Here is a 12,796-nt window from a genome sequence, read left to right as displayed (position 1 = left end):
CCTTCCCCGTGCACTCTCACTAGGACGAGCCCCTCTCTGTCCAGCTCTGACTACGGGGTGGGGAAGGGCTGGCTGGGAGTCCCCGTGGTTTTGTGACACGCTGCTGGTTGTGTCCCCACGGCATGTCAGAAAGCATCCGCTCGCTCTCGTGCGAGGAGCAGACCTCCTACCGCCCCCAGCAAGCGACCAGTCACCCTGTGGGGAGAGGGTGCTGCTCCCACCACCCGCACACCAGTGACAGGGCTGTGGGGACACCCTCTCCCATACAAGCTGGCAGTAAATTCTTAGTAATGATGTTTATCAAGAAGCTGATGTCGCAGTGGGGCAGGTACCATCGGGTGGTGGCTGTCATGGTGTGAACGCTGCGGCGTTACGTTACAGCTGCTCTGTACAGGTTTTCTCTCCAATGCTAGGAAAAAAATTCCCCACGGGAAGTCTTCCGCTCTCTCTTCATGTAGCCCCTCATTCCTTGTGAGCCCAGGCCATTTCCATGCTTGCCCAATCCTTCTTCTGTAATGAAAGTGTCTGGGCTAGCAGTGTTTTTTCAGAATTCTGAAAAATAATGGTGCTACCAGCTTATTGCAGATGGTCATAAACCTGTGTGTGATACAAAGGGGCAGGAAAATAACAGGAAGGGTCTTACAGTGCGCCTGTCAAGGGCGAAGTGCCCAAATAGAGATGGGACTTTTGGGGGAAGCTGCTGCAAAGGAAAAGCTGTGCTTTGTTGAAACGCAGAGCAGCTTTCAGGCTCGCTTTGCATGCAGCAGCCAGCCAGCCTGCCTGAAGGAGCATCGCTGCCAGGGAAAGGTCAGAGCAGAGTCTAAAAGGCTGTTTTCTCCCCATCTGACAGCTCCTGAGCTGGGGGGCTGGAGCACGAGCTGGCAGCAGGAGCTCCCTCCTACTAATTTGTAAAACCTAGAGCTCCCATGACCCAGCAGGGAGGCGAGAATCTCTGCAACGCTCCTAGCCCTGCTGTGGGCAACAGCTTCCCTCCTGGTCTTTCTCAATACCGAGGGCTGGAATAAAGGCTGGAGCAACATCCCTTGAACTGAGCTTGCCTCGAAGGGACCGTGCAGCCTCTTTCCTCCATGACTGTGCAAAACCCACTGCTAGAGCCCTGGGGGAGCTTGTCCGCAAAGGGAAGGGGCACAGTTGCCACTTCAAGAGAGCTCCAGTTGGGATCTGGCTCTCCTGGTTAGCTCCAGCTCCACCTGGAAGCTCTCAGGCAGCCGGTCCCAGGGAGCCCCAGGACAGCTCGGCTCCCTCAGTGGTGGAAAGGGCTCTGGGTGCTGCCACCGAGCATGGGGTAGTGCTTAGGGGCAGGGCTGTGCTGGCCTGGGGCAGTGTTTTGGGGTTCTTCACCACACACCTATGGCCAGCACCGAGCCAGAGACCAGCTTGCGCCCCTGCCCGGTGCTACTGTGATAAATCTGACCCAAAAGGCGCTGGGGGAGTGATGCCGAGGCCACAAGCACCGTGGCAGGCAGGGTTTGCCAGGGCGGCTAACCTGGCACGCTGTGAATCAGCTACCGCATTTGCTTTTATTGTTGATGGCCGGGATGGGAAATGCAATTGAGACACCTTAATGAAAAGCTAACAAAGTTGGGTTTGGAGGGAGGGCTGGTGTTCTGGTAGCCTTGCTTCTCGTTAGAGAATAATATGAATGATTTGTCTGGGAATATTGCTACTGCCGTGCCTGCAGCAGCATGCCGACCATGGGCCGAGACCCTATGCAAATGCAGAGTAAGAGGGTCTCCGGGGACCAAGCTGTTTATTTTGGATCGTACAAATAATGAAACACTGTTAATTTTATAGCAGTTTCTTCTCAGAGATATTTTGAGTGTCAGGCTGTGTACGTGTATGTGTAACCAGCATGTTGTGGCCAAGCGTTTTCTAGCCCTCCATAATTTCTGAGTCCGGTGTTAATAACACTCACTGTGAATTGGTTCAAGCAGGAAAGCTGATGAGGCTGTGTGACTCCTGCTTGATGACTGCATCCCAAAATGCTGGAGAAAATCCAACATAGAGTTGAGGGATGCTACTGCCGCTCCAAGAAGGCTCATGGCACATTGCCACAGTCGGTGGGGTTTTTCTTCCAAAGCTCCAGCCTTTCCCCACCCACCTGAACTCTCCAGAAAATTTCCATGTTTCTTATCTCCTGCCATCTGAGGGGAAAAATGTTTTCAGTACATGGAGAGCTGGATGGGAAGGACAGGAAGATGGTTTGCTCAGATGCAAGCCTCTAGGCCTTTTTTCCTCCTGTTTAATGTAATATGGGACTTTATCTAAAAAAAACCCACCCAAACCAACTTATATTAGAATGTTTGAAATGCAAGAACATGGCAAATAGTGTTCAAGTAATTTAGTGGGTGTCTTTTTTCTGGCTGAGACTTCCAGTGCTCGAATCCTTTTAAGACTGTAGAGTTGGTCCGAAGTGTGAAGGGACTCTCCTATTCTTTATGACCTAAATCAGTGACCCAAAGCACAATATTTTCTCTAGAACCATCTGTTTCCTCTTCTTGCCAAGGGGATTTCACAATGCCTGGTTGCTCTGAATAATTGTACATGTGCAAGGATATGACTTGCCACAGGGAGAAAATTAACTGAATAAGGGCAGGTGGATGCTCTTGAGTTTTCTGTTGAAACTACTACCCTTTAGAAAGATGAAGAACCATGCTGCTGAGTAATACTTTATGCCCACACTAAATTTTTTTAAGCCTACATATTTAAAAAAAAAAACACCAAAACTACACTTAGGAGCTATCTGGGATAAACAGAGTAGATACCAAGTCAGGCTGTGTTTTGACAGCCCCTTTATCAAATGTCTCTGAAATTTGGAGCGGTGTGAAACACAGGAGTACAGATGTTGGGTGACTAATTCATGCTTCGGCTAAACTTCAATGACCATGAATGCACATCTGTTTCAACTTAGCTATCCACCAAATGGCCTGCAACAAGGTACTCTTCATTACAAACATCGTGTTTTCAATTTTTTATTTTGGATTTGTAAGCGGTGGCTACAGCCTGCGTTCTGGGAAGCGGAAGGTACCCAGGGACTGTGATTAGGGGAGCAATGTTCAGGTCTTCTGGCTCTGGCAGTAAGAGCTTTTTGTAGCATTAGTAGGATTTCCAAAGCAAACAACTCCTTTCTTTTAAATCTGTCTTCATACAGGAGACTCGCTTTTTCTTGTTTATCTTATCTGTTCTTATCACCCAGCTCTCTGACCTGCTCACTTCCTGCTCTGTGTATCTTTTTCTTTTCTTAATTAAAAAATTGGGAGGAGAGGGGGAGGCAGACCAAGAATTCCTGGTGAGGAAATGCCATTTATATAAAAATGTCTTGATAAATTCTCAGTATTATTCTTCCAGCCCAATAATCCTACTACAGCATCCTTAAATAAAGGCAAATGGAGGAGAGGGCTTTAATCCATCATTACAACGCCTCTTTGTGAAGTCGATCCCATAACGTGGCTGCAGGATGGTACCCATTGCTTCCTCCAGACATTTCTTCACTTGCGTGCAGCCCTGTCCCTGCACAATATGTCCCTGCCCTAATGAGGAGAGGTGATTTCTGTGTCATGGGGGATGAGGAGATGGGTGGTGGTGACCAGGTGCTTCTCTTCAAGAAGGCATTGGTGTGTCCCTGTTCAGGAGGGTCAATGCTTCTCCCCAGGAGCTCCTGCCTGGCTGTACTTTTGCAGCCAGCAATCACAGATGTCAGAATCACAGATCACAGAATCACAGAGTGGTAGGGGTTGGAAGGAACCTTCGGAGGTCATCTATGCCACCCCACCTGCCAAATCAGTGTCACCTAGAGCAGGTCAGACAGGAACATGTCCAGGTGTGTTTTGAATATCTCCAGAGAAGGAAACTCCACAACCTCTCTAAGCAGCCTGTTCCAGTGCTCTGGCACCCTCAAAGCAATGACTGCAGCATGTGTAGCTGCTGCGTGCCTGGAGAGCCAGCCCGGTTCCCAGCTGTGCCGTGAAACAAGCCCCTCTTTCAGGAGGAAGAGGGGAGGTGTGCTTAGCCATCCTGCTTGGGTCACGCTCGCTATGACCGGGCCCGGGTGACAGCTGGGATGCTGTCGCTGTATGCAGCCTTTAGCACGGATGGGTTGGTCTGTGTCTCCCAGTGCATGCAGCTGTGTTTGCTGGAGACCCTGCAGATGGCAAATGGTGGGGTGAGACCTGCCAGGCGTTGCTGCGGCTGGGCGTCGGGAGGCATTGACTGGGTCTCCTGCTTGTGTCCCATCTCTGCTATGGACCTGGGAACACCATCCTTCTCTTAGAAGTTGAAATCTTTCATGGCTGGGCTCTTTTTTTTTTTTTTCATTTTTTCTTTATGGTTTATGGTTTTTTTATGAGCAAAACCAGTTCAGCCTTTTGTATTCTTCAGCAAAGTAAAGGTATCGACATACTCATTTTCCTCTCTTCCCAGAAACATTTTTAAGTACTGTGTGATTAAATTAACTTGGAATGGAGAAGCGTAGTATGGCAAAGGCTCTCCTTGAGGAGAAAATATAGCTTTAATAACTAGGAAACTGCCTTTTATTGGCTAGTAAAATTGAGAATGTAACACTGAGCATGCTCAGGTTTTTGCACTAAGCATCTCTATGTACTTAAAGGCATGTGTTCTGTCGGTTTATGCACTGTTAACTAACTGCAAACCTCTTTAACAGCTCCTCTACACTGCTGGAAAATCCTGAGGCAGGACAAGGGCAAGTACTGCTGTCATGCCTGATGACTGATGTTGTAAATGGAGTGAGAAAGGCCCTTGAAGGGGAAGCCGTCAAAGCTGACCTAGTGGGAAAAGAGCGCAGGGACAGGTTTCCTCTTGAAGCATGCCAAGAGAGCCAGGCTTGGATGCATATGGGGCTCTTTCCAGTTTCAGGAAGGTGCAAAGTGATGCACTGTGGAAGGAATGGCTCCAAAATCTTTAATTAATGACTGCCCTTCTGGTGTGCCTTATGACCAAGTTGCTGTTAAGAATAAGGTTTTGCCAGGGCCTGGGCATGCTTCGTGCAGATTTCGGATGTGGAGTAGATGCTTGGGAGGACTCTGAGCAAGAAAAGGCTGTGAAATATGTAGTTTGTAGTGGCAAGTATAAAAATATTTTTTAAAAATGTTGGGGGAATAATATATTTCTCTGTCCTCTCCTGCTCTTACCCTGAACTCCAGTGAGTGAGTGCACTGTAATTTTGAAATGGGAAACGCTTCTGCCAGCTGTGAAGCAGAATGATGGGCTTTAATTAGATGAGAAACGAGAAAATGCAATTGAAGAAATAGGCTTTCAGCGAAGAGAAAGAAAGTGGCATTAAACATCATAGTAGCTAAAGGGGTAGATGCTTGCCCACTGGTAGCACCTGAATCTGTCCTTGTTCAGATAGCTGAACCAGAAGATTTGTACATGGAAAGCTGCAGTAATCACAACAAATAAATGGGTCTTCTTGAGTAACAGGGTAACTTGATTATGTGTTTGGGAAAGATGGGAAATAAAGAGGGTGCAGAGGAAAATCCGTTATCTCTGGTCGGCCTCACTTAATGCATTTTTCCTTTTGTCTCTGCAGCTTGAGGACGTTTGGGACCTGTTCAGTGGAAGCGGCCATGTCGCGAGCAACTCACCCACCCACCTTCCCACTGAGCTTCCAACTCCTGAGTGTTGTGCTGGTGTTGCTTTTCCATGCAGACGGCACACACGCGGAGAGCCCCAGCGAATTGCCTGTGAACGACACCGAGGAGTGCACTGGCTCATACATCTGCAAAAAGGGTGTTATTTTACCAATATGGGAACCCCAAGACCCCTCATTTGGTGACAAAATCGCTCGGGCAACAGTGTATTTTGTAGCGATGGTGTACATGTTCCTGGGAGTATCTATCATAGCTGACCGATTCATGTCCTCCATCGAAGTCATTACATCCCAAGAGCGGGAAATAACCATCAAGAAGCCCAACGGCGAGACCAGCAAAACCACAGTGAGGATCTGGAATGAGACCGTTTCCAACCTCACACTGATGGCCTTGGGCTCATCTGCCCCCGAGATCCTCCTGTCTGTTATTGAAGTGTGTGGCCATGGCTTCACGGCAGGGGACTTGGGGCCAAGCACAATTGTGGGGAGTGCTGCGTTTAACATGTTTGTCATCATTGCGATCTGTGTTTACGTTGTTCCAGACGGCGAGATAAGGAAGATCAAGCACTTGAGAGTGTTTTTTGTTACAGCAGCCTGGAGCATCTTTGCCTACACTTGGCTTTACATTATTTTATCTGTATCTTCGCCTGGGATTGTGGAGGTTTGGGAAGGCTTGCTCACCTTCTTCTTCTTCCCTATCTGTGTGGTGTTTGCCTGGATAGCTGACAGGAGGCTTTTGTTTTACAAGTACGTCTACAAGAAATACCGAGCTGGCAAGCAGAGAGGCATGATCATTGAGCATGAGGGTGACCGGCCCTCCTCCAAAGCTGATATCGAGATGGATGGAAAGGTTGCTAATTCTCACGTAGAGAACTTTCTGGATGGGACATTGGTGTTGGAAGTGGATGAGAAAGACCAGGACGATGAGGAAGCCAGGAGGGAAATGGCTCGGATCCTGAAGGAGCTGAAACAAAAGCACCCCGACAAGGAAATTGAACAGCTTATAGAGTTGGCCAACTACCAGGTCCTGAGCCAGCAACAGAAGAGCAGGGCCTTTTACCGCATTCAGGCCACTCGGCTCATGACGGGAGCTGGCAACATCTTGAAGAGACATGCTGCAGACCAGGCCCGCAAAGCGGTCAGCATGCATGAGGTCAACAGTGAGGTGGCAGAAAATGATCCCATCAGCAAGCTCTACTTTGAGCAGGGTACCTATCAGTGTCTGGAGAACTGTGGCACTGTCGCCCTGACCATCATTCGACGGGGAGGTGACTTGACCAATACAGTGTACGTTGACTTCCGGACAGAGGATGGGACAGCCAATGCTGGCTCTGACTATGAGTTCACTGAAGGGACAGTGGTCTTCAAGCCTGGAGAGACCCAGAAGGAAATTCGTGTTGGCATAATCGATGATGACATATTTGAGGAGGATGAGAACTTCCTGGTCCATCTCAGCAACGTCCGCGTGAGCACTGAGGCCTCAGATGAGGGCATTCTTGAGACCAGTCGTGCCTCAACACTTGCCTGCCTGGGATCACCATCTACTGCCACCGTCACCATCTTTGATGATGACCATGCTGGCATCTTCACCTTTGAGGAGCCAGTAACGCACGTCAGTGAAAGTGTGGGGACCATGGAAGTGAAAGTGTTGCGAACCTCTGGTGCACGAGGAAATGTTATTGTGCCCTACAAAACCATTGAAGGCTCAGCCAAAGGTGGAGGAGAGGACTTTGAAGACACCTGTGGGGAGCTGGAGTTCCAGAACGATGAGATAGTGTAAGTGGAGGTTTTGTTTGTTACTTACAGTCTCTGATTCTCATGAAATTAAATGCACATGGCACCCAGAGCTGCACTGGAGGTGTTTGGGTGCCGGCGCATTGCAGTAAGGCATGAATGGCCTTATGTGCTTTGGGGAGCCTGCAATACCGTGTTCCTGCCTTGCTAACAGACAGAGAGTGATGCCTGCTCAGGGGCACTCCACCCTTCCAGCGGCAGGGAGGTGGGACTCGTTTGTGAGCCCAGCTTCCCACACCCTCCCCACGCGCTGAGCAGATCTCTATAGGCTCAGCTCCACAGTGGAGCAGAGAACAAATCCGAGCTCACAGTTACTGGTCATTCATAAGGACCTGTCTTGCGAAGGGACTAAACTGAGTGTATGAATTGCAGTACCTACTTCCCCTTGCCTGTTGAGAGTCAGGTCCTCTGGGACTGGGCCACAGCTCTGTTCAGGGCTTTCGTGAAGGTCATTGCGCCTCCTCCTCCCCTAAAGGCTGCAGGCCTGGATCATTGTGCAATGCATGTCCTGAAAAAGTATTGTCATGCAGAGAAGCCTCATAGTTAGGATGCAACTGCAAATGTATTTGGCTGCTTGCAAATATAAAAGAGGCTGAAAGCTGTTGGAGGCTACTCCTGAGCGTTGCTAGGTCGATGGTGGAAAAATTGTTAGTGCTGTAGCCTTGTTTATTACATTATATGGAGAATATAAATTAGCGCTGTAAATCATGATAGAAAACATCTATCCTTGGGTATGTCATGAAGATATTTCCTTGCCCATTTGGGGCTCTGGGAGGAGCAAACATTGGAAGTTGCATTGTTCCAGTCTCAGGCTCTTCCTACAGTGAAGTCTGTGTCTGTAGATCAGTCCCCACCAACAGTAGATTCTGTAGCACGGAACCACTGCGTAGAACTGGGAGCAGTCACTGATAAAAGGCATTGCTGTGTCAAGGGAGAGCTAAATGTTGGCTTGGGTGTTGGATATCAAACAACTGGTCTCTTAGGAGCTGAGACAGACCCACGATGAGTGCCGAGAGTGGGCCTTATGTTCTGTCTGTTACTTGTATCTGCTCGTGCGCACAGGGAGAATGAAGCAAACTGGGGAATCATAAAACTTCTTGAAGTAGGGGGAAAGAAAAAAGTGATTTGTGGTTCTCAGGCAGGGTATTAGACCAGTTGGGGTTTTGACTTCTTGGGAAGAACTGAGCAAAAACTTCATAGCTACAGCAATCTGGAGGCCAGAACATGCATCTTGTTCACACAAGGGTCAAGAGCACACGATAAGCCATTTATTCTGTCTCCTGAATGATAACTGTAGTAGAGAGGAATGGAGTTATTTGATTATTATTTTTTTTCATTTTGGGAGAAGGAGGGAGTTGGCTGCAGAGATGCAATGAACTAGGCTGTAAGGATATCCCCCAAAGGCTCTTTACGTTCTAACCAGGTCACTCTGCACTAGCAAAACTGGGCTACTGGCAGGAAGACTTTGACGTTTGATATCAGTTCCCCTGGGATGTGACATGTTTACACGGCAGGCCAAACACATGGCCGCGGGCTCTGCGACTGCGCTCAGATGGGGCTTGCGCTTCCCCCCTATCTTGGATCTGTCACTCTGGCCGGGATCTCTGTACTGTCCTTCAATAAAGACAGGTAGTGTCGCCTGTATCGGCACTGCCTGTTGGTCCTCAGCCCATGATGTGGGGCTTGCAGTGGGACGGCATTTCTCTGGGGCCCGCTGTGCTGTGCCTCTGCTGGAGGCCTTTCCTGCACTGCTGACTTTTGCCAACAGCCCAGTAACCGAGGGGTGTGCTGGAAATGGGCTGACCGCATCCTGCTGGAGCTGCTGCCTGGCCCCCCAGGGCGTGACGGTCTGCCCTCCCCACGGCAGCAAGGCTCCTCGTCCTTCTTACTGGCTCTCAGCATGTGCACAGCAAGCAAGAAACGAGGGAAAACGGCTTTCTTAGAAACCCAAGTGTGTTTTTTTCTGTGCAGATGCCAGGGCATTGCCGTCCTCTCTCTATTGCCTTTAAACTATCTCTCCCTGGACTCGCAGGGAGGGACGGTACATGGGAAGCACCACTTTAGGAGTTCACAGCTTTGTACAAGTAAGGGCTTGGGAACGGGGTGGGAGGAGATGGCAACTGCAGGGCCATATGTTGACCAAGGGGCTTGCTCCGTTCAGGTGGGAGAAGACATGCACATACCTTATTTTTCTGGGAGAAGGATGAAACCAATTGTACAAATGGCAACGTCTTCATGTGCCTGGAAGGCAGTGGGTATTCATCTAAAACTTAGCTGCTGCAGTCCATGTTCAGGTGTTGGATGGTACAATGTGACTTGCGGAAGATTTCCTGCAGGTCCGTGTTTGCCTGGGCACAAGTTGAGGACAGCCTTGCAGCACAAAGGTGGTGTGGTCCTGAAATTCAGGTGCTGCTTAGAGGCATCCTCCCTTGGAAGAATTTGCTGTAATGTGAATAGAGAAGATGTGCTAGCACAATATGTGGATTGTAGAGCCTGTTTGCTCTGTCATTGCTTGTTAGTGCTATGCTTCAGCTAAATCACAGCTATGTAGAATGCTGCAATTCCCCAGCGCATTCGATTCAATAAAGTTCTAAAACTTCAGGTTTTCCCATGGTCTGCTGGCCAAGAGGTGGCTTTGCTGCCCTTTCTAAAGGTCTTTAGTGCCTCTTCAGCTCTGCCATTCTAGTCCATATCAATCAGCTTGAGAAAATTGAGTACAATGTGTTTTTCTGGGGCACTAACAACAAACGTAGGGCAGTGCAGGGGGACAGGAGGATGAAAGAAAACTGTGTACAAGCCTCTATTTTTAGAGGGCTGGCTTGCTGGTAAGTCCCAGTAAAATTAGAAAGCACTGGGAGGGCCCTGATCTTCTGGAGAAGACCTTCCTCCAGTTCCCAAAAGGCCCAGTTACGTAACATGTTGTTTGTTTGCAGCGTCCAGAGAGACTTCCCCAATTTTGCAATCTGTTGATGTCCCCTTTCCCAGAGCACACAAAATAGCTGTATAACTGCTGAAGCTATGCCGCTCCTGTGCATTAAACAAAGATCTCATTCCAACACTACCAAAAAAGATGTATAACGGAGATGATGTTGGTCATCCTATGGAACATTTTATCCCAGCATTGCCTGGTAGCCTCTTGGAGCGATGCTTTTCTGCTCCTTGCTCCTGAAGTACAGCTTGTGTGCTCAATGGGTGCATGATGGCAAGCGAAAGGAAACGCAAAACCGTGTTTTGCAAAGGGGTTAGCTGTGCGGGAAAGCTGAAGATGTCTGACTTGGGTTTCGGCAAGGTCAGTCTCAATGATGCTGCACAGGTACCCGAGGCTCTGAGACATCAGTGTAGGACAGTATGCTATGATTTAAAGTGTAAGAGAGAGCCTTCCCTCTGGAGTCATCCTCAACAAGGTGACTCCAGCCTTGTCTCACATCTCCATTAATGATTAAAGCTTTCTTGATAAGAACATGGAGAAGACATGTAGTTGCAAGCTCTTTCTGCCCACCCTTCTACCACAGCTATTGTGGTCATAGAAGAGGTCACTGGTTCATCCAGCCAGTGTATTTTTATCTCCTGACAGAATGCCAAATAATTCAAAAAGAAGTCCAGCCTCCTATCTTAGAGGAGGAAGCAATCCTTCCCCCAGATGATAGGATCTCTTCTCCTCGCTGCCTCGAAACATCAGGAGGGGCAACTCTTCCAGATGTGACTGCAAAGGTATATGGAAACTGTGTGTTCTTTCAGGTTCAAAAAATAGTAGTTTTTCTAGAGATAACATTGCAACTACAGATCTATTAAAATCTGCATTCCAGATATATGCAGCCACACACCCCCCAAAAGAAAAGTTTTTACCGCATTAATGAGGAAGATGGTACACACAATTATATGGATAACCAATTAAACTAGTATTTCACCTATGCAGTTACACCTGTAAATGCATGGAGAATCTTATGTCAATAGATCTTGCTGTTCATAAGATATAGTTTGGCTGCTTTTATAAAATGCGTCTGTTGCAGGTTTAGGAAGTGACACTCTTGGCTCATTGAATTTGACTTGTCCAAGCCAGCTTTGGCATTTCTCTGCAAGCATGTATCTAGGAGCCAAATGCTACAGTGACACAAATATCAGCTAAATCCTCGGATTTTTTAGGGTAAGTGTCCCCAGAGACCACATAGCCTCCCTCCCAACAGCCCTTTAAAAATGTCAATAAATATAGATTGTGGCAGGGGGGGAAACAAAGTGGTACTGCTTTTTTAAGTTCCCCTTTTCTTTTCCAAAAGAAGTTGGGTGAGGTATTCGTAAAGAAACAGCAAAAATAAAATCCTGACTCAGCCCGGGGACCTCTCTCCCTCAGTTTTGCGTCCATGGCCTGCAGCTTCAGAGGAAAAAATGAAACCTCCAGCATGGTCAGCCTTGCATCAGGAGGCAGCTGAAGAGCAGAGAGTCTTCTGGTGTGGCAGAGAGGCTGCTGTAAAGCTGGATGAAGGTGAAGCAAACAAACATTCCCCTTTTCAGGGTTCATCCTTGAAGACAGGATCTCTCTCTTTGTCCATCCCGCTTTGTTTGCCTGGGTCAGTGCACCCCCTCCCTCGCAGGCCCTGGCTTGCGCAGGGTTAACGTCTGGAGGCACACTGTGAGGTTTCAGAACAGACCAAACAAAGATTAAACTCTTATTTAGCCTGCTTCCAGTGCCCAGCTTGGGTTTTAGAGCCTGTTTTCCCCTCGCCACAGGCAGTCTCACCTGGCCCAATGGGACTCGCAGGCAGCTCAAATGCGGCCACCAGGATCTAGGTCTTGGGTCCTTGGCAGGAGCACCCAGTGCCCCGGGTCCACCTTATGGGAGGTGGCCCCAGCCATGGCCCACAGCAGGAAGCTGAGCACATGTGTCCCAGCAGGCTGGGGCGCGGCATGGGAGCCTGTTTCCCTTTCCAGGGGAGTTTTGTGGAGAAGTTCCCTGGGGCTGAAATGTATCGTTGTTTTGGGTCCTGAAGGCCAGCCAGCTAGGTTGTCCCCTCTTCAGGGGAGAAGATACAGCTATAACAGGGCGAGGTATCTTTTCTTTTTCTCCTCTCCGTTCACACAATGTTTAGACTTTCCCGAACACTCCTAAAATGCTAGCCTTAGTATCTCCCAGCCACGAGCATCTCTCTTAAAGTGCTGTGCTCTTGTCTCACTGGCGCTCGACAACCCCTACATTTCTGTTACGAGACAGCAAGGAAATAAGGCCACATGGTCTTTGCGGACCTTGCCCTTTCTCCTGTGCCCAGGTGCCTGCAGGTGCTTGCTGTTGTCCTGTGCACACAGACACAGACGTGGTGGGTACTGAAAAAATCATTCCCAATTGCCATGTCAGGGCCCAAGCCTGCAAAGTGCGTACTC

At 48.7% G+C, this 12,796-nt stretch overlaps 1 protein-coding gene across 7 annotated transcripts in view; it reads left to right on the top strand.

Moving 5' to 3' along the window:
- The window catches only part of SLC8A1 (solute carrier family 8 member A1), a 146,344-nt gene that overhangs the window by 22,501 nt on the left and 111,047 nt on the right, over positions 1-12,796 (top strand). For all 7 annotated transcript variants that reach the window (XM_054195161.1, XM_054195160.1, XM_054195157.1 and 4 more), the window contains exon 2: positions 5,570-7,405. In XM_054195161.1, coding sequence (XP_054051136.1) covers positions 5,570-7,405 — 1,836 coding nt within the window. The remainder of the gene's footprint in view (positions 1-5,569; positions 7,406-12,796) is intronic.

This window comes from Rissa tridactyla, chromosome 3 (assembly GCF_028500815.1).
Source record: "Rissa tridactyla isolate bRisTri1 chromosome 3, bRisTri1.patW.cur.20221130, whole genome shotgun sequence".
NCBI lineage: Eukaryota > Metazoa > Chordata > Aves > Charadriiformes > Laridae > Rissa > Rissa tridactyla.
This window is presented reverse-complemented; position numbering and strand designations above follow the sequence as displayed.